This window comes from Ailuropoda melanoleuca, chromosome 9 (genome assembly GCF_002007445.2).
Source record: "Ailuropoda melanoleuca isolate Jingjing chromosome 9, ASM200744v2, whole genome shotgun sequence".
Classification (NCBI taxonomy): Eukaryota; Metazoa; Chordata; class Mammalia; order Carnivora; family Ursidae; genus Ailuropoda; species Ailuropoda melanoleuca.
In genome coordinates, this window is record NC_048226.1 from 27,702,970 (window position 1) to 27,725,786 (window position 22,817).

General features: G+C 39.1%; 1 protein-coding gene across 4 annotated transcripts in view; it reads right to left on the bottom strand.

The window, feature by feature from the left end:
- Window positions 1–22,817, bottom strand: part of SCAPER (S-phase cyclin A associated protein in the ER) — a 490,627-nt gene that overhangs the window by 132,271 nt on the left and 335,539 nt on the right. For all 4 annotated transcript variants that reach the window (XM_034668001.1, XM_034667999.1, XM_034668000.1 and 1 more), the window contains exon 22: window positions 15,734–15,849. In XM_034668001.1, coding sequence (XP_034523892.1) covers window positions 15,734–15,849 — 116 coding nt within the window. The remainder of the gene's footprint in view (window positions 1–15,733; window positions 15,850–22,817) is intronic.

Genomic DNA, 22,817 nt, shown 5'->3' on the forward strand with positions numbered 1-22,817 from the left:
GAATCTAAGGAACTGTTGAAAAGGAAAAACAAAGCTGGGGGCATCACAATGCCGGATTTCGAGCTGTACTACAAAGCTGTGATCACAAAGACAGCATGGTACTGGCACAAAAACAGACACATAGACCAATGGAACAGAACAGAGAACCCAGAAATGGACCCTCAGCTCTTTGGGCGACTAATCTTTGATAAAGCAGGAAAAAACATCCAGTGGAAAAAAGACAGTCTCTTCAATAAATGGTGATGGGAAAATTGGACAGCTACATGCAAAAGAATGAAACTTGACCATTCTCTCACACCATGCACAAAGATAAACTCCAAATGGATGAATGACCTTGATGTGAGAGAGAAATCCATCAAAATCCTAGAGGAGAGCATAGGCAGCAACCTCTACAACATCGGCCAAAGCAACCTTTTTCATGACACATCTCCATAGGCAAGAGAAATGAAAGATAAAATGAACTTGTGGGACTTCATCAAGATAAAAAGCTTCTGCACAGCCAAGGAAACAGTCAAAAAAAGTAAGAGGCAGCCCACGGAATGGGAGAATATATTTGCAAATGATAGTATAGAGAAAAGACTGGTATCCAAGATCTACAAAGAACTTCTCAAACTCAATACATGAGAAAGAAATGAACAAATCAAAAAAATGGGCAGAAGATATGAACAGACACTTTTCCAATGAGGACATACAAATGGCTAACAGACAACTGAAAAGATGTTCAAAATCATTAGCCATCAGGGAAATTCAAATCAAAACCACACTAAGATACCACCTTATGCCAGTTAGAATGGCAAAAATCAACAAGGCAGGAAACAGCAACTGCTGGAGAGGATGTGGAGAAAGGGGATCCCTCCTACATTGTTGGTGGGAATGCAGGTTGGTGCAGCCACTCTGGAAAACAGTGTGGAGGTCCCTTAAAAAGTTGAAAATTGAGCTACCCTTGACCCAGCCATTGTAATACTGGGTATTTACCCCAAAGATACAGACGTAGTGAAGAGAAGGGCCATATGCACCCCAATGTTCATAGCAGCATTATCCACAGTAGCTGAATCGTGGAAGGAACCGAGATGCCCTTCAACAGATGACTGGATTAAGAAGTTGTGGTCCATATACACAATGGAATATTACTCAGCTATCAGAAAGAATGAGTTCTCAACATTTGCTGTAACATGGACGGCAATGGAGGAGATAATGCTAAGTGAAATAAGTCAAGCAGAGAAAGACAATTATCATATGATTTCTTTCATCTATGGAACATAAGAACTAGGAAGATCAGTAGGGGAAGAAAGGGATAAAGAAAGGGGGTAATCAGAAGGGGGAGTGAAGCATGGGAGACTATGGACTCTAAGAACAAACTGAGGACTTCAGAGGGGAGGGGGGTGGGGGAATGGGATAGACTGGTGATGGGTAGTAAGGAGGGCACATATTGCATGGTGCACTGGGTGTTATACGCAACTAATGAATCATCTAACCTTGCATCAGAAACCAGGGATGTACTGTATGGTGACTAATAATGTAATAAAAAAACATTTAAAACATTGATTGTGGGAAAAGGTATAGTGGAGGAATTTACTGGATTTTTTTTTCAAAATGAAGTTGGCATCCATACTCATCTTTTTGTTAATTATTCTTGTCCTCTAAAAATTTTTTATTGGAGANGTTAATTATTCTTGTCCTCTAAAATTTTTTTATTGGAGGTTTTTATCTTTTTCTTAATGATTTAGAAGGGTTCTCTCATAAATATAGTAAAGAGTTAACACATATTAGTACTTTTTCCAGTTTATCCACCGCCTTTCATTTTTCTCGTTATTTTTACAGTATTTTTTTATGTACTGAAGTGAAACAATTTTATGTAGCTCAACAATTTTTTCTTTGTGGTTTTTTTCCTCCCTTCTTTTGATTGTTTAAAAAGTTCTTCCTCACTATGAGATGGGGTAGCTGGATACATTTGTATCCAGCCCTTTGTATTTATTTTTTCTTTAATTATCACCGTGTGTAGTAATTTTATGGCTTTATAACTCACTGTCAAATCATTCGGAATTTATTTTGGCATGTAGTGGGAGCCAGAAGCCTAAATTTACCAACCCCATCCTTTAATAGGTTATTGAGAAATTCACCTTTTCTCTACTGGCTTGAAATTGTAACTTTATCATAACTAAATACAGGGTGTATTTCCTGGTTTCCTACTGTAATTGATAATTTCATCAAGCACTGTGCAATATTACATGGTTTTGTGTACTGTAGCTTTATAGTAGGATTAAAATATAAAATTGTAGATCCCTAAAGACTTAAAAATAAGAGTGTTACATTTAGAATGCCATATGGAACCTTATAGCTTTATACTTGTATCCTATTTTTCCTTTTTGTTTTGATCTATAATTTTTATACCCTTGATTTTTAATTTCAATTTTTCTGTCTTATTCAATAAACACAACTTGTCTACAATCGTTTGTAGAATATCATAAAGCATCAATAAACATACCCATAAAAAACACAAGGTATAAGATTTTGTCCTAAAATCTCTGTATTTTAAAGAAAATGCACTTACTGGTAAAGTGTGGAATGTGCATCTATATGATCTTTTGCTCACAAAACTCCCCCAAGAAACTTCTACAAAGAAACTACTTTCTGATGAGAAAAAAAGGGGGGGAGTACCAAAAATCTCAGGGTCAGGAAAAACTTGTCCACTCAGTAAAACTTGTTTGAAAGACAACCTCTATTTGAAAAGCACCTGTCTTAGAAAGATCACTTCTTTGAACCCAGCCTGGGTGGTCTGCTCAACGAGCTTTCCCTGTAATTTAAAACTCAAATGACTAGAAGCATTTTTTTTAACATCCAACAGAAAGCCCCAGATTTTAAAAGTATCTTCTGAGAAGACATTAAAATCTTACTGTCCATTCTGTCAAAAGTACACTGTGGTTGGGCTGAGATAAGGGCTTTGTGTACCAAATGATCATGACTACATGAATGAATCTTATGTCAGTAAGTCTTCTCACTGAAAATGCTGCCTCTGAAAAACAGAGGACAGAAAATTAATCACAAAACTGGGTATTTTGGCAATAAGTAAGTAACATATTTACATACAAAAAGGACAGTAGTAGAAAACTAGTACAACTCAGACATTAAGATTAGTACTTATACATTATGAAATAGTTAAACAGAAAAGCCCCAGGTGGTTGTAACCTAAGAGGATTTGATAATATAACTTAGGAACTACATAGTTTACTTTATATCCTTATGCGGTTTGCAGTGCTTAAGACTTTTCAGAAAATACTGTTCACCAAAATCCACTGTCTTACACCTGTGTCAAGACAGTAGAGATTTAAAAACAACTGCCATGGGCATTTTAAAATCAGAACCCCAATACATAGTATAACTTACCAAATTCCCTTGGTTTGCATTACGCATTTAATAAATGATGTGTAGTTATATACATAGGGGAGCGTGAATGAGTCTATGTTCCTGCAGAGCAAAATTCTGTGCCAAGTAGGCACAGCAAGTACCGGAGTCCCATCAATACAGCTGCAAAGAGAAACTTGGAATTTTCAACCTGATGTGGGTAAGTGTGGAAATGTGACAGATCCTCACAAAACATAGAGGATGGTTAGCAAACGGCATAGAATTTGCCTGATGCAGGGCTTGATCTCATGACCCTGATATCACAACCTGAACCGAAACCAAGAGTCAAGATGCTTAACTGACTGAGTCACCAGGCGCCCCTAAAATAATTTCTTCTGATAGTATTAAAAAGCCGAGATGCCCTTCAACAGATGACTGGATTAAAATGATGTGGTCCATATATACAACAGAATATTACTCAGCCATCAAAAAGAATGATTTCTCAACATTTGCTGCAACATGGACGGGACTGGAGGAGATAATGCTAAGCGAAATAAGTCAAGCAGAGAAAGACAATTATCATATGGTTTCACTCATTTATGGAACATAAGAACTAGGAAGATCGGTGGGAGAAGAAAGGGAAGAAGAAAGGGGGGGTACAGAAGGGGGAATGAACCATGAGAGACTATGGACTCTGGGAAACAAACTGAGGGCTTCAGAGTGGAGGGGGGTGGGGTTGGGATAGGCTGGTGATGGGTATTAAGGAGGGCACGTATTGCATGGTGCACTGGTGTTATACACAAGTAATGAATCATGGGACTTTACATCAAAAACTAGGGATATACTGTATGGTGACTACATAATATAATAAAAAATTATTATAAAAAAAAAGTTATCTGAAACTAGGGAGATCCAGCTGCAGTTAGAATTCTAATGCCTTAATTGGACTCACCAAGTGAGTGGCCGCCCACAGAATGAAGCCTGTGACCTAGGCCTGGCCTTGCATGAGTGGCCCACCTTGAGAGCTGCACGTGCCAATTCTTGAGGCTGAAAACTGAGACGCCTGTCGCACCACTGAGAACTCTATTCCATTACACGATTACTCTAAGTTACTTCTGGATAAGGTCTTTTTTTAAAAAAGATTTTTGTTTATTTATTTATTTATTGGAGAGAGACAGACAGACAGACAGTGAGAGAGCACAAGCGGGGAGGAGAGGGAGAAGCAGGCTCCCTGCCGAGCAGGGAGATCAATGTAGGGCCTGGGATCACGACCTGAGCTGAAGGCAGACGCTTAACCGACTGAGCCACCCAGGCGTCCTTCTTCTGGATAAGGTCCTTGCCTGATTCCTCCTCTTTGGAGTCATCACAGTGTGCAGTACCAAGTTGGCTGAGCACAGAGATGTCTAATAAAGGGACAACTGCCTTCCTTGGTTCAAGCAGAATATATAAGAATATACAACTATGGAATATATTAATACATTAATTACCTACACTTTCCACTACTGTATTTTTTCAAACAGTCATTAGAATGAATAGAAGTAGGAATCATGCCACCTACTTAAAGATAAAATATCTTATGAATGCATAGTGATATTTCAGATTCAAATTCAGAATTAAGGGATTTTTTCCCCTTTAAACTCTCCTATATAATAGCTCTCTATTCTTTGACACTGGGAATCTTGGCCCTCAAAGACATCAAGGATGACAGAATTAGAATATCCGTTAAGTACTCACTTGCTTTATGCTACAACACACGGCAATTTCAGAAAAGCAAAATTAATAGTATCACCACTAATTATAATTACTAAAAACAAATAAAACATATTTTGGCATATACCATATGCATTCCTCACCTCCAATGTGGTTGTATTAGCTACACTATTAGATTATCAGCTACACTATAGTAATTTCCTAAGATACTCTCCCGCTTAGTTTTTTTTTTTTCTTTCAGTAGTATTTATTGCCACGATCCACTCTGCCTGACCCAGTGATGGGCATGAGGGAAATGGTAAAAGTCAGTCTCTAACCTGGAGGGAACTTCTAGCCTCCTGGGGAAGCCACAAAAGGCCCAGAAGCTTCATGCTGAGGGGCAGTACTGCAGATGGCCACAAGCTGGAGGTCAGGTCAAGTCAGGGAAGACTTCCTGAAGATGGCAGCCTCGGGTCCAACCAGACCCTAGGAGCCCTGAAAGGTCATGTGTGTCTGGGTCCACCTGCAGGACGGGAGCTGATGGAAGGTGTATGTGAAGTAGTACCAGGTCATCAGCAAGAACCATGGGGCGGTGTCCATCAACTTCTTCAAGGTGCTGATCCTAGAGGCAGCAGGCAAGCAAACTGAACTCCACTCCCTATGTGATGCCCAGTGGACCTGTGGATTATTCAATTTTGACATTCTTGTGACCACAGAAAAGGTGAACTTGTGACAGAATTTGGGAAGGCCTTTTTTTGCAGCAGATAATGGGACATTTGGATCGCATGAGCTGTGGATGAGGAGGAAATCTGGCACTGTGAAGACTAGTTTAAACCCACACTGCCTTTCTTGCTCTTGCTCCGTCTATCTGATGCCGGAACACTTGGGGTGGGCAGGGCTAGTGAGGGAGTGAACATTCAGGAACAACAAATCTCAGTTCAAGATGGGGGTCTTCGAGGGATGCTAATAATGCTGCTTGACCAAATGATCTTCACTGTGGGGATATAAATTATATATACTCTACACTTCAGTTTGCATTAAAACTCAATGTCATAATCACAAAGGATTACTGCATTGCATGTCACATTCTACAACATAACATTTTGATAACACCAAAATTAATTTTTAAAATAAACTATTTTCCTAATTACAATGATGACCAGAGCAGGGAGTAAGAAGTCTTTAACTAGATGTGCTATCTCAAGGGTTTCTTTTTTTAATTGGTCAATTTGGTACCATTAGAATTGGCAAATTTAACTATTCCACAGAGACATACTCTAATTTTAGATGGGAAAATCATATATATCTTAAGTACCAACCTAATTAAACTTTCTTCATTTCCTAAAATTAACCACCCACTGAGAAAGTGTTATGTTTCAAAGATTAGAATAATACATTTAAAAATGTAGGGTGAACATCAAATTAAAACATTAATTCTAAAGTCTAGGGCTAACTCTGTCTTGCTCAGTAACAAGACAGTTACCATTAGCCAGTCTTCAGATGTTTGTAAGTAGGATCTGGTTATGTAATTTTAAATTCACAATTAAACATGCGGACCCTGGAGAAGACCCCAGGTGGTTTGCAGTGTTAAATAGCAGATTAAAGTCGACAAAACTAATTTCTTTACTTTAATCTTATTAGTGGTACAACAGCTGTCAACTGTAACCATCTCTGTGCAGCCTTTTGAGACACAAACAAAATGTCTCAATATGTCAAATGGAGAAGAGTATTTATCAATCACTATGGCTAATTAGCTTGCAAAACGATTTTTTACTTTTATTGTCTTAGGGAAAATTATTTACTTTTAGTAAACCTTGATCTAAAAATAGATATTTAGAATTATATTAAAAGAATCCTGCTTAGAAATAAGGAATTGTTTATTAACAATGGGCTGTCTCCCAGATTTCACCCACACTGGCAAATACCATCTTATCAATGTTTCCCATGTAGTGGACAGACAAGGTGGCACGTGGTTTCCAACTCCATAATATCTGTCTCAGTTACTGATTGCAAGCAAACACTGTGAGACATTTACTCCATGGGTGCCACCGATTTAAGCCCTGCAAAGGGTACTGAAGATAACAACGAAACGTTCTATTTCTTTGTTTGACTTCATTGCTAGATCTTCCCGGAGCATTTTCCCTTATACATACAAATCGTTTTCAGTGGTTTTGGTTTCTTTTTCCTAATTTCTGTTAGATCAGTTCTTCTTGTCCCTCTTTGACACTTAGGTGGGAAAAATGATTCCACAAACATTTCCTGTACCTACACCAATAAACCACTACCAAAAAAATCCTAAACTAAAAATCTGAAACCAATCAAACAATATCTCCCTCACCAAAAGTCAAAAACTAAACAACAAACAAGTAACAATAACAACAACAAAAAAGCCTCCAGCAACTCACAGGAATAACAACAGTAATTTTTTCTAAGATATCAATGAAATGGTGCTTTATTTTTATTAAAATAGTGAAAGTTAAATGTTCACATATCAAAAACAATAAGGCAATAAGATATAGAAAAATGGATACCAGACAAGGATGCTCAGTCCTAGCTGCCAATTGATGACTGATGATAAATCATTCAGTCTTTTTAAGCCTCAGTTTCTTCATGTATATAAGTGATAAAATTGGTGAAGACATGCCAAGGACTCTGTTAAATAAGTCTAATATATTTATAAAATAGTTTTATTGCTCTGGTATTTCTGAAAATGCTAAGTGTTCTGCAGGGGTTCAGAGCACTCCTTTGCAAAGGTTCTCTCTTTCTCACTCACCTTCTAGACATGAGAATAAACAAAGTGCCAAGTACCTGGCAATAAAGGTGTATTAAATGACTGAATTCCTCTTTGTGCTGACAGTATGAGCAACAGGGCTTAACTTAAGATCTTGAGTAGCAGCAATTAATAGATGAGTGAATAAAACTGATACAAAAGTTTCTCTCCCAAATGTGAAATAAATAAGGAATAAATACCTTTGTTTTCCCTGAATTGCCATTTGCCCAATTTGCTCATATATTGATATTTTTGATACTATTCTAATGATATTAGGACATTTGTGTTCCAATAATACCAAATATTTGCAGCTCCCTAAGCACATCTTATTATTTCAGGCATCCATGATCTTGCACATGCTGTGCTCTCTGCTAACTTAGGAGGGTTTGTTAATTTGGCAAACTCTGAATCTTTTTTAAAACTGAGTTCACATGTTATAACCTTCAGGTAAGACTCTGTGTCCTCCTCTGGCAGTTAATTACTCCATCCTTTGTGCTATTTCTGTACTTAGTGCATACTTCTATAGTTTTACTTAGCACACTGTACTAAATTATAAATTACATCTTTCCCTGTTTAGCTCACCCCCTAACAAGTGAGCCTCCCAAGGATATGGACAATATTTTATTTATTTCCACAACTCTACTGCCCAGCACATAGTTCACAATCAGGATTGTACTGATCCCCTAGGTGAAAAGTAGAAATGTGTAATGACATATTTGGTTTTGAAAACAACTGGGAACACAGGTATCTAATGGGTGTTTAATGTCATTTAATGGGCCAAAGGATGTCACACACCTTGCAGTGGGCAGGACAATCCTGCATTCTGCCCCAAATGCCACTGGTGTCCCACGCTAAAACATGGCAATTCACAAAGCCCCTTTATACATGTTAGCATTTCATCTTCACAATGACCCTATGAGATAGGAATCTTTCCCCCATTTCTCAGATGAAAAATACTACAGGGACGCCTGGGTAGCGCAGTCATTAGGCGTCTGCCTTCGGCTCAGGGCGTGATCCCGGCGTTCCGGGATCGAGTCCCACATCGGGCTCCTCCGCTGGGGAGCCTGCTTCTTCCTCTCCCACTCCCCCTGCTTGTGTTCCCTCTCTCGCTGGCTGTCTATCTCTGTCAAATAAATAAATAAAAAATCGTTAAAAAAAAAAAAGAAAAATACTACAGCTAATAAGGTCTTAAGAGACAGGTCTCACACCAAATACTGGCAAAGCTGGTATCTGAACCCGAAAACTCTGACACTAAATCCCAGTTGAGTTTAATCTATTAGTGCATTATATTCTCTTTTCTCTAATTCCAAATACAGATATTTCTGGCTTGAGTTCCAAAACCCACCAAGTGGGATGGTGAATATGTTTACAGAGGTAAATTTTAGCCTAAGATACATTACGTGTTAGACTGTGGTATGTACTTGTAAACTGTGATATAATCTTCATCCTATGTAGGTGTTTTTCAAGAATTCAATCCCCAGAAGGTGACAAGAGAAGAGAGTTATAAAGTTAGGAAAGTGCTACATAATTCATAATTCTGAAGGTACTGTGTAGCATGTTTCCAACAAGACCGCTGGGTTACACTGTCTAGAACACCAAAGGACTTGGCTACAACTCTCCATCAATGCTTAATGTATTGACACTTTGCCCACAGAAATTCACTGTTGACATTATGAAGGAAATTAATAAGAAAATTGGATTCACTTAATAGAAATTACCTGTACAACCATCTTTTCAAGAATACATCAGTTTGAAAAGGTGACAGATTTGTATTTACCTTAACTCAAAAGCTAATGTAGAGAACTATTTATATGCATTTTGATTTTCAATAAGGCAACTGACCTGATCTTTGAATCAATAGCTAGACTTGGTGAAAATAATTCAGGAGAAGGTAATAGTGTAAAGAAAATGGCAAGCAAGTCAGAGCCTCAGATAAGTTGTGAGTAATGTCCCAGGAGTGATTTAACAATGATAGTCCAGTTGAAGATTTTCTTAAATAGATAGGTAACCAAAAATGTTTGACAAAATATTACTTGAGAGCTTCCTACATAGAAAGCAAATGCCTTAATGTAGACTGGACTATGAAAAAAAATTCGAAACTGCTAATTTTATTAAGAAAACATGAATCCAGCATCTACAGATGCAATTCTGGTAAAACAAGCACCCCCTCCAGAATGGAGTTTTGCATTTCTTACTGGATGAGAGAGAGAGAGAGAAATAAGAGACGATGCAATGCTCCGAAGCTTGCATCAGGTCCTTGGTGTGCCATGCCCTGGGGTAGATGTTGAATAATATGGAGATACTGCTTGGTTTCCCTGAGAGAAACAAATCTGCAATCCCAAAAAAGGTTGCCCTGAAAAGATATAAGCCAATGCTTTTATTCTTTCTGTTAAATACTATAAAATGACTTAATAGAGGACAGTTGTCTTTTACAAATGCTGTCTCTCTCCTAGCAATTGAAACTGTGCCATTAAAGACATATTATTCAGTTCTTAAAAATATAATGAAGCTTTACCTTGCAGCGTAGGATTAACGTTCTGGGCTGCACCACGCTGCCAGGATTTGAGCGGGGGAGGGATAGCTGCTCTTGCAATCTTCTCACCTTCTAAACATTGTAGCCTCATTGTCTAAACAAGCAACTGGTTTCTAATTTCAGAAAATAACCGGTGAAATGATTTTCTCATGAACAAACTTATTTTTATTAAAAAGTTGGACTATGGCCTATTATGATCAAGTCTGGGAGAGCAGGGTCTAAAGAAATACATTTTTCAGTTGTTTATAAATATAAGAATATGTTCCTGGGATTCAAACTAAGTCCTAATTATAAAGTTAATGATAAGGTAACCAATCTGGGACTCAAGGGTCACCAAGAAAGCTAACACTTGAGAGCTACAAAAAATATGGCTAGTGCTATTATTTGTTCTTAAAGAACAATACTATGGACTCTGAAAAACAAACTAAGGGCTTCAGAGGGAAGGGGGGTGGCGGAATGGGATAGGCTGGTGATGGGTAGTAAGGAGGGCACATATTGCATGTTGTACTGGGTGTTATACANCAAACTAAGGGCTTCAGAGGGAAGGGGGGTGGCGGAATGGGATAGGCTGGTGATGGGTAGTAAGGAGGGCACGTATTGCATGTTGTACTGGGTGTTATACACAACTAATGAATCGTCGAACTTTACATCAAAAACCAGGGATGTACTGTATGGTGACTAACATAGTATAATAAAAAAATATTATTATAAAAAAAATAAAATAGCATCCTGGAATAGCAAAAAAAAATACATAATATATGTCTCATCTTTGATTCTGAAGATAAGCTCCACGCTAGTGTATGTTATTTAAGTGTGTCTGCCTTAGCAACCAGGGATAGCAAGTTTAATCCACATTATTATCTATACAGATTCTCCAAATTAGGTTTAGTAAAGAAAAGTTCAGCCAGTCCCAGCCCGTAGAAACATTTAATGTTCACGAAGAACTATACCCTAGAGAACTTGTAGAACGTGCTAACTCCACTTTATACTGTGGCCATTCATTCTTTCTTGATATGAAAGAATTTAGAAAAACAAAGGAGGTCACAAGTATTTTCAAACCAATCTAGAGTTTAAAAAATCTTTAATACAGGGGCACCTGGGTGGTTCAGTCAGTTAGGTGCCTGACTCTTGATTTCGGCTCAGGTCATGATCTCAGGGTCCTGGGATCCAGCCCTGCTTCAGGTTTCCCTCTCAGTGGGGAATCTGCTGGAGGGTTCTCTCTCTCACTTTCCCTCTGCCCCTCCCCCCATGCTTGGGTGCACACATTCTCTCTCTCTCTCAAATAAATTAGGTTAAAAAACCTTCAGTATTTTTATTTAAAAGTATTAGGCTCTTTCAGTTTGAAGGGACAGAAATTCACTAAGAATATTTCAAGTAGAAAGAGGCATTTGTTGTAAGGTTACTGGGAACTTCGCATGAATCCAGGAGAATATGAACTACTAGACCTCAGGAGGGCAGGAACAATGCCAGCTCTGTAGACTGGACCCGCTCTCATTTCCATCTCCCTTCTCTCTCCTGAAGCAGTTCTGTTCTCCTCCTTTTTTCCCAAATGGTCTTTGTTGGCCCTGCTAAACAGAGCCCTGTAATGGCCATCCCAGAAGTTACTCTACATGATTTTTCAAATTCAAATACACTGAAAAAAATGAGTTGGAGTTGTACAACTTTCCAACTGCAAATTCCTGAGAGAGAAACCTGACTGGCTCAGTTTAACTTTCTGGGCTGAGTTTTAAGTCCGATATTGTTGGCTGGTCTATAGATTGGCTGCTGGAGTCAAATGTCCACTTTTGGTTTAATCAGATATGGGCATTGAGGGAAGCATCACATGGCATAAGATAGAGCTGCTAAGAAAAGGCATGGGTGCAATGCTTATAACAGGCAGTATTCACAACGCCCATAAAAATAAGAAGACAACAAATGTGAAGTGAATATGACAAACCAAGAAGAGAGATGAAAGGTTAATAAGGGGGAAACTCATGGTGAAAACTGGATTAACAGGGTCTGGATTGTGCTGCAAGTTGAAGAGAAAGGCAAAGACTTAACAAATCTAACAAAACAAAAAACCCCAAAAACGTAAAGTTGATGAGCCCTAAAAAGAATGACAAGTGAGTCGAGACCAGAATAAGAAGTAAGCTATAGAACACATGAGGTGAGGCATCTCAGGAAACTAGGTCTGCAGATATTGGGTATTTAGCAAAACATTCCTTTACGGTGAGTTTCTGTATACCACCAGAGTGGCTATTCCACAAAGGTAACACAGCAGGCTGCTTCTAAGGATATTTACAGTTTAAGCCATCTCATTTTCTATGACTCTAAGTTCCCTAACGACAGGGTCTATTTTGAATGGTTCCTAGATGTGGCAATCCCATTCCCATGTTCCACATGCATACAACTGATTCTAAGAAGGAACTCCCTAGAAAATAGTTTTTCCCCTGGTTAGTATGGTTGGAAGCCCTAGATCATTTATCTGCTTCTGGAACGCAAAGGGATCTCTCTTTTCCACTATAAGATGTACTCCACTAGTCTCTATGCTGTATCAAAGGACCAAGAAAAGGGAACAGAAGCCTTTCGGGACGAAACCTCAGTAATCATGGGAAAGCAATTCTGAACATTCTCTTTGCCATTTGGAATGAATAAACATGCTTTCAAAAGGGATATCATGGCTCTCTCAGGTTGCAGTCATGCTTCAAATATGATTTCTGCCAACCCTCATTCTGGTAGTAGGCCACAGACATGGCTGCTAGTGACTGTGAGGAGTGAAAAAGGTAATACAAATTTGCTGGAAGCAAATGTTCACTCCCAGGAAGTTACCTAGCAACAATTATAGGGCAACTGCTGAGGTGCCATGTAGAATGAAAAGAGAGAAGCACAGGCTGGTGAGAAAAGAGAAGCAGGGAGCTGGTCTCTCCACTCCCTGAGCTCACGGCTGCAGGGGCAGGAAACACCAGGTCTGTAGTCACAGGTGCGCTGCACAGTAACGGTCTAGATGATCCATGTGGTAAACGTTCCTAGATAGCGGCTGACACTTCTCAAAACCTCTGCTGTTTGTTACTGAGAAAAATTAATGTGGGGTAGCAAAAAAAAAACCCAAAACACCCAGCTTCCCTGGGTGAGAGCCATGAAATGCCACAGGAAGCTGAAGACAAAATGAGCTAATGTGACAGAAGGCTCATGGAGTTGAGGGATGGGAGCTCATCAGGGATGAAAGGGGGGTGCTTGGGCAGGTTAGGGGCAAAGGAAGTCCCAAGGGACTATGGAAGGCCGAAGAGCAGGGCAGGGGTTTGTGCACAATAGGAGCTGGAGGGAATATGAGAAAGAACACTTTCTGAGGTAAGCCACTGACTCATGCCTACTACAGCGCTCTGAGTCTATACTAATCCTCACGCAGCTGGGGCATGTTTCTTGCCCCCTTCTGGGTAAGCAGCATAATACTCTCACACCCTTAATCCTTTAGCTCTGAGAAGTGAGGTGAATTTAGAGTCATGATCTTGAGCTGTGCTCAGGAGAAGAGAATCTTAGAGTTGCTGCTCGATGCCCACTGCCCTGAGCGGAGCCCCACTTAGCAAGCAGTGCCTGGCTGAACACACAAATCCATTGGCCTAAGGTGAGATGAAGAAACAAACTCTCAATCCTGGCACTGTGGTCAGCTGGTCTGGACTCTCAGGATTCCAGGGCTCCTTGCCAATGTTGGTGTGCTAATTCTTGCTTAGGTCTTCTTAGGCACTATGGAAAACTCTTCTGTTCCCTGAATGATGATCACAGGTAAGTACCAGAGCATGCTTTCTGCCACAATGACAAAAGTAGCTTTTGCGAAACAGGTATTTAATTTGGGTTACCAGCCAGAGAACTCAGTGTCAGGCACATTGAAACCTACCAGAAAACAAACAAAAAAAAAGCAGAACAAGACAAAACAAGAAACTACAGGTGCATTTAAGATGAACAATATGAATAACAATGATCAAAGCACTGTCCCAAAGAATCAAAAGTCATTTCCTTTCTTATCTCAAATTTATTGTGTGTTTCATTCCTTCCTTCCTCTCTCCCTCCCTGTCAATTAAAAAAAACACTGAGTGATGACAACATGCCAAACAACATCCTGTCAATAAAGTCCATTTTGATAAGGAATACCAATTCTCCCAGGCTAGAAAACCTGCATAACGTGCTCCGCAGAAAGATCTCCTGACTCAAAGGATACCCATGCCTTCTTTTGTTAATCTCTACTTTGTCAGCAGAGCAAAGGAACCCAAACTAACTTCAGTATCAAACAGTTTGTACTTAGAAATGTCTCGTTTCAAAGAGACAACACTGTCTTAAGGCAGGCAAGACTATTACTTAGAAACTGTCACCTCAGATTTATATAACACTTTAAAGTTTACAAAGAGCTCTCACACATATATTTCACTTGATCCCCACAGTAGCACAGTAGAGGTGAATATGATTACCCCTGTTTAAAGGAAATTGATGCAACAAGAATAAGGCACTTGTCCAAATTCTCCCAGATAGTAACCAACAGAGGTAAAACTAGAATCCAGGTTCATCCGACTCCAAAGCCAGTGCTATTTTTATTTTACTAATATGTCTCTCAGGAGGAAAGAAAACATATTCTTGGAATTTCTTTTCTGTAGTATCCAATGGACAAATCAAGTACTCACTTATGTTGGGCTAACTAAATATTTAAGCTTTCTCAGTGATATAAGTGAACTTTTATCAAAACTTCTCATTTAAACTCTGTAAATAAGAGTCTCCACAAAGTATCTAGAAATTGTGCATACTACCACTCCGGAATGTACTGCTTCTGAAATAAAGCAGTCTGCTATGGTATCCCAGGTGGCCAGGGATCACAGAGTGACTTAAGAGAAGGGGAAAGCAGACCTTGGGTCAAAACCTTGCACAGGATCCATATGACAAAGAGCGATTTGGAGTTAAAGACCAAACTGCAGTTCAGGTCCCAGCTATTTGGCCAGGACTCTAGACTATGGCAGTCTTGGCTTCAGACTGCTCTTCCGTTAGTTAGGGATTTTTTCAAATTTCACAGCTCAGGCTTTTGTTAATGTACTTACCTCTTCTTGTACTCAACACAGAAAGTTACCTTTCTGTTACTACTATTCAGTTCTGTTCAATTTATGTAAGCAGTTACAGCTGCCCAGGAGTTCATCCATTCTCCTTGTTATGGGATTAGAGAAGGTCATAGACCGAAGAGATTTCCTTTCTAAGGCTTTTTCGGCTCGATTTGAGTTTTGTAAGTGAAGTTGAGCACCTCTGTTTTTCTCCCTAATGGGGGTGTAAGCTTTTGCTATTCAAGCCTGAATACACATACAATTTTCTTACGGTCCCCCATATGGAAACCATAGGGCAGAAATGACTCACAAATGAAACGTGAAAGATTAAAAAATTATACTTACTTAGGAGGAATTCGTGAAGCTGTGTTCACATTTGTGGTCGGGACTACTACTTGAAGAATGTGTTCAAGGGCTGTTAGTCCACCAGCAACTTGAAATGCAATCTGATCTGCTACATTCTAGACAGAAACACAAAAAGAAATTAGCCCAATTTCCCAGGCATAAAATTATCACCAAATGAAATATTTAGTTGCAGTGTCAAACATTCTGTTGGTTCCATTATTCTACAAATATTTATCGAATGTTTATGCAGTGCTAGGAACAGTAGGTCAAAACTGGTGAACACAAAAGACAGAGTTGCTGTTCCCCACGAAGCTTAAAATTTAGTGGATGAGAGCAACACCAATCAAATAACCATAAGTAAAATAATTTCAATTATGATAAGTACCTTAAAGAAAAAGGAAAAGTGCTCTATAAGAGTAATGGGGAACCAGCTACACACTGGAGAAAGGGTCAGCACAGGCTTTTCTGGGAAAGTTGAGGCTTCGAAGCAGGCAAAAGAAAAGGGGAAGGGATGGAGCACTCCACGAAGAGGACAAAATCTTTTTATATAGAATTTTAATCAATACTTTTTTTTAAAAGATTTTATTTATTTATTTGACAGAGAGAGAGACAGCCAGAGAGAGAGGGAACACAAGCAGAGGGAGTGGGAGAGGAAGAAGCAGGCTCATAGCGGAGGAGCCTGATGTGGGGCTCGATCCCATAACGCCGGGATCACGCCCTGAGCCGAAGGCGGACGCTTAACCACTGTGCCACCCAGGCGCCCCTAATCAATACTTTTAAAGACATTTTGTAATGTTACTTTCCACCTAACAAGACAAATGGACTGCCACAAAGACTTCCTGTCCTATTACTTTTCTCTTCAGTAATAGAAGATTATCTAATATCTAACCATCTACATGTATTTGTTTACGACTTCAGCTATTTTAGGGAGGATATTAAGTTACCATTTTAGAACTCAACCTATGATTATTTCTTTCTGTAAACAATTTCTGAATTGTTTACAAACCTTGTGAAAGGAACGGCTCCGACTTCTTTGCATTCCCTTGGTATTAGTTTTTAACGCATACACAGAATCACTGCATCATTTTTGGAAAAAAGTAGGCTAGCAACCTGTGATGGGCTACGTTGTGTCTCCCTGCACCCAAATTCTTAGGTTGAAGTCCAACCCCTAGTACCTCAGCATTTACTGTTTTGAGGAGGTCTTTAAAGAGGTGATCAAGTTAAAATGAGGCTGTTAGTGTGGGGCCATAATCCAAATGACTGGTGTCCTTGTAAGAGGAGGAAAAGACACCAGAGATGCAAGTGCATACAGAAAAGGCTGTGTGAGGCAGAGAGAAATGTGCAATTTAAAAACTAAGGAGCGAGAGACCTCAGGAAAAACCAAACCTGCTAACAGCTTGATCCTGGCATTCCAGCCTCTAGAATTGTGAGAAGATACATATCTATTGTTTAAGCCTCCCAGTTTGTGGTACTTTGTTATGGGAGCCGTAGCACACAAATACACAACCCCCTATTATACCATCACCTTATGTTTCTTCTAATAGTACTCTACGGTTCACGAAGCCTTGAAATATCTCTGAAGTACTGAAGTATTTCTTGGCAGGGGAGGATGCATAGGGGAGAGACATGAGTTTCACAAGGCTCTGTCAAACATGTTTGCCAGATTTTTCTGATGTTCTAAGCACAATGCTCTGCTTGATGTGGACTATTGATTACTGACTGGCTCTAGTACATGTCTGCACTTTGGTAGTATAGTACCTTTGTCATTCAATTACTCACTACATGCACAATAAAATACAGTTTGAGACTGTAATAGGCTTATTGTGAATCCTAGACAAGAACTCATACTTTTAGGATAGATAATTAAGAATTTTTGTTATTAATGAAAAAATGTTTCTTTGCAATAAAACAACCAAAAAATTGAAAAACCCAGGGGTATTCAGTAATTTGAAACCATAATGCTGTTACCACTCTTTCTTCGTATGCTAGGATGTTCAATATGATTAGAAAATGATAATAAATTTTGAAGATTTTATTTATTTTATTTATTTGAGAGAGAGAGTGCAAGCAAGAGCACATGCCGGAGGAGAGGCGTCAGGGAGGGAGAGGGTTAAGCACACTCCGTGCTAAGTGTGGAGGGTGACGCGGGGCTCGATCTCAGGACCCTGAGATCATGATCCTAGCTGAAATCAAGAGTCAGACGCTCAACTGACTGAGCCACCCAGGCACCCCAATAATAAATTTTGTATTCAGGGCCTCTTGGTAGCACAGCCAGTTAGGTGTCTGACTCTTGGTTTTGGCTTAGGTCATGATCTTAGGGTGTCGAAATAGAGTCCCACATGGGGTTCCAAGCCCAGTGAGGAGTCTGCTGGAATTTCTCTGTCTCTCTTCCTCTGCCCCCTCCCAGCGCTCACTCTCTCTCTCTCTCAAATAATAAATCTTGAAAAAAAATTTTTTGTATTAGCATATAACACAAAGAAAACGGCACTAATTATAACTGTGTAGCTGGATGAGTTACAGCAAACTGAACACACCCTGTAACAACTCCAAAATAACAAATAAAGCTTTATAACATCCCATAATATCCCTGATGCCCATCACATTCGCTCTCTATCCTTCTTTCCCAAATGTAAAGCTATCCTGATTTTTAAAATCACAGATTTCCTTTGTCTTCTTTTCAATTCTATAAAAATGGGATCAAGCTTTATGTATTCCATAGAATCTAGCTTTTCTTGCTCATTTTTTTTCCAAATTCATCCATACTGCTGCCTATACCAATATTTCATTCATTTTCCTTGTTGGAACATATTATTCCTTTGTCAGATTATATATCTCAACTTATTTTTTTAAAATCGGAAAAATTTACTTTATTCTAGTGTCTTTTTTCCTCCATTCCACATTAATTTCACTTTTAACATTACAGGCTGAAGATGACTACTACCTTATTATCTTAGCTTATTTACATGTTTCACTGCTAATTTGACATCTGGGTTGTTTCCACTTTCAATCCCTGGATGATACTGCTTTAAACATTTTAGTACATGTATTTGTGCAAACATGACATGCAGTTGTTCTGCATTTACGCTGAAGGGTGGAATTCCTGGGTCACAGAGTATACATAGGTTCAATTTTATTAGCTATGGCCAAACAGCTTTCTAAGGCATTTGGAACAATTTGTGTACACAGTGCAGTGCAGTGATAATTTCAGTTATTCTACATTGACACCAAAATTGATTTTATCATTTTTTTTAAACTTCAGTCATTCTAATGGTGTATAATGGCATTTCACTGAGGTTTTTATTTGCCTTTCCCTGGGAATCAGTGGGACTGAACACCTTATGTTTACTAAGTTTTTTAAATTGAGGCACACTTTACAAATGGATGAAAGGCTCAGATCTTAAGCATACCATTCAAATAAATTTGAGAAATGCTTATCAAGACTTCCATCACCTTAGAAAGTTCCCCCATGCCACTTTTACAGTCGAACCCCCTCCTTGAAGCAACCACAGATTTGATTTATAGTACCACAGATTACATACCAAAAGCAAAAGCAAAAAAGCAAAAATAAATAAGTGGGACTATATCACACTAAAGCTTCTATGCAGCAAAGGAAACCATTGACATAATGAAAAGGCTATCTACGGAATGGGAGAAAATATTTGCAAGTCATCTTTCTGGTAAAATATATAAAGAACTCATACAACTCAACAGTGAAAAACACAAAAAATCTGATTAAAAAATGGGCAGATGTAAATATACATTTTTTTTAAAGATTTTATTTTTTAAAGATTTTATTTTATTTATTTGACAGAGATAGAGACAGCCAGCGAGAGAGGGAACACAAGCAGGGGGATTGGGAGAGGAAGAAGCAAGGCTCACAGCAGAGGAGCCTGACGTGGGGCTCGATCCTATAATNAATATATAAAGAACTCATACAACTCAACAGTGAAAAACACAAAAAATCTGATTAAAAAATGGGCAGATGTAAATATACATTTTTTTTAAAGATTTTATTTTTTAAAGATTTTATTTTATTTATTTGACAGAGATAGAGACAGCCAGCGAGAGAGGGAACACAAGCAGGGGGATTGGGAGAGGAAGAAGCAGGCTCACAGCAGAGGAGCCTGACGTGGGGCTCGATCCCATAACGCCGATTACGCCCTGAGCCAAAGGCAGACGCTTAACCGCTGTGCCACCCAGGCGCCCCTGTAAATATACATTTTTTAAAAGACATACAGATGATTGACAAGTACATGAAAAGATGTTTAATTAACATCATTAATCATCAGGGAAATGCAAATCAAAATCACAGAGATATCACCTCACACCTGTTAGAATGGTATTGTCAAAAGATAAGACAAGAGAAAAGAAAAGAAAAGAAAACAAACTAGTGCTGGTGAGGATGTGGAGACAAGAGAAGCCCTGTGTACTTCTGGTGGGACTATAAATTGGTACAGACACTATGGAAGACTATGTAGGTTCCTCAAAAAATTAAAAATATAAGTACCGTATGATCCAGATATTCCACTTCCAAGTATTTATCTGAAGCAAATCAAAACACTAATTTGAAAAGATATATGTACCCCTATGTTCCCTGCAGCATTATTTACAGTAACCAAGATGTGGAAGCAAACTAAGCATCCAATGATAAGTAAAATGTATACAGAAGATGTAGTATATAAATACATGGAATATCACTTAGCCACAAAAAGAATGAAATTTTGCCATTTGTGACAAGGTGGATGAACCCTGAGAGCATTATGCTAAGTGAAATAAGTCAGGCAGAGAAAAACATGTGGAATCTTAAAAACAACAACAACAAAAGCTCACAGATACAGAGAACAGATTAGTGGTTGATGAGGACAGGGGAGTGGGGGAAGTGGGAGGGTGAAGGGGATCAAAAGGTAAAAAGAAAGAAATAAAATGTAGGTTAGTTTTAACTACTGCAAAATTTCATATAAATGAGATCATATAGTATGCAAGAATATTTTCTGGATTTAATTTGGTAGCAATGTTCTATTTTATTTAATTTGGTAGCAATGTTTCTATTGCATCTGGTACCATGGAAACATCTAAAGTATAAGGAATACAACAGAGGAACACTAAGTCAAGATAGGGAAGAAAACACATATAAACACCTTTTTTCTTATACTCGAAGTAGGAATTAGATAAAACATTTAATAATGTTAAAAATGCAGAACCACCTTAAAAACTAAATGCAACTTCTCTGTGAAACAGGGATGGAAATGATCAAAGTAAAACACAGGGCAAGGGTCCAAATTTCAGCAGATTCTTAAAAGAATATTTGCCCTTCTAGACTTTTCCCTCTTCCTCAGCTTCCACACTGATTCGGCTTCCAAGTTCTGATTATTACATTTCTATTGTGGCTCTCAACTCTTGCCTACGCCCATCATGTCAGTTCAGGCTTTCATGGTCTCTTGCTTAAGATGCTGCAGCAATTCCCTAATTAGTATCTTCGGATCCAGGCTCACCCCACACCAGCCTATTTGCTAGAGCAGTGTTTCCCAAATAATTTAAGATAAAAGTCAGGGTTTTATTCCTTTCCTTTGCTTCCTTTGATTTTTACTCCATTGTAGACCAATACCTTTGTGAAATGCAATACAAACAAAATACTGAACAAATGAGGAAAAAAGATGTACGAAATAGGAGACCATATTTTGAAGTATTAGATACAACATACATCAATTACTCTGCCAATCTGCTAAAACTCTTTTTTTAAAAAAGATTTTATTTATTTATTTGACAGAGAGACAGCCAGAGAGAGAGGGAACATAGGTGGGGTGGGGGGAGACGAAGAAGCAGGCTCCCAGCAGAGGAGCCTGATGTGGGGCTTGATCCCAGGACCCTTGGATCATGCCCTGAGCCGAAGGCAGACGCTTAACGACTGAACCACCTAGGCGCCCCTAAAACTCACTCTTGATTTGTGATTTATCTCCCCCGGTTCCAGTGACAGTGGCCTAGCACTGGACTGGGGACTCCCTTTTGAGTCATTCTGGTCTGGATGCCTATATATGCAATGAGGATAATATTCTCAAGAGTAAATGTAATCATGCCACTCTTTGCTTAAAACACTTGAATGACTTCTTCCTATCTACAGGAGGCTCAAATTCCTTAGCACAAGTTTGATGCCCCATTAATAGCCTTCTTCCCTGCCATGCTCCTGCCTCTCCCTCAAACAAATTCCCCACAGAGCCCGTTCTCTTTCATGCCTCTGTGCTTTTGCATCTACTGTTCATCCTTCCCAGAGGGGATGATCCTCCAGCATTTTATCTTTGGATCCCCCACTAAACTCAGAGCTTCCTGAGGTCAGGGGCCATGCCTGCTTCACCACATCCTCAACACTTAGCAGAAGGGATTGCACTCAGTAAGTGCTCAATCAGCGGTTGTGAATGACAGTTTTAAGAAAGAAGGCTGATAAGGATACTTGTACATGATTTGACTGTGAAACACAGTCAATAACTTCTCTGGTATGACTGTAGGATAAAATCCTCCGCTGCTTATATCATGTGTGCCTTGTAGAACAGTTTTTCACAGTAAGTGAGCTTCAGGACCAAAGAATAAAATTCAATTTTTTAAAAAAGATTTTATTTATTTATTTGACAGAGATAGGGACAGCCAGCGAGAGAGGGAACACAAGCAGGGGGAGTGGGAGAGGAAAGAAGCAGGCTCATAGCGGAGAAGCCTGATGTGGGGCTCGATCCCATAACACCGGGATCACGCCCTGAGCCAAAGGCAGACGCTTAACTGCAGTGCCACCCAGGCGCCCCAAAATTCAATTTTTTGAGACTGAAGAACATATTCACCTTGAGCCTCCTTAATAGCCATCAAGGAAGGTACATCCATTTCAATGTAAAGCCTTCATATATTGATATCTCTTAATTCAGAACCAAAGTATGTTATACCTCAAGCCAAGCAGATGTACCAATTGATGCAATCTGTCCGCAGGGAAATAAAGCAGCACCACTGCTGTTCTTGTAGACTTATCCACAATGGGAGAGAACTGGGTCAACATTGCAGAAGTGGAGGGGAAAAGGAATGAGTAAAAGCAGACCATTTTAATGTA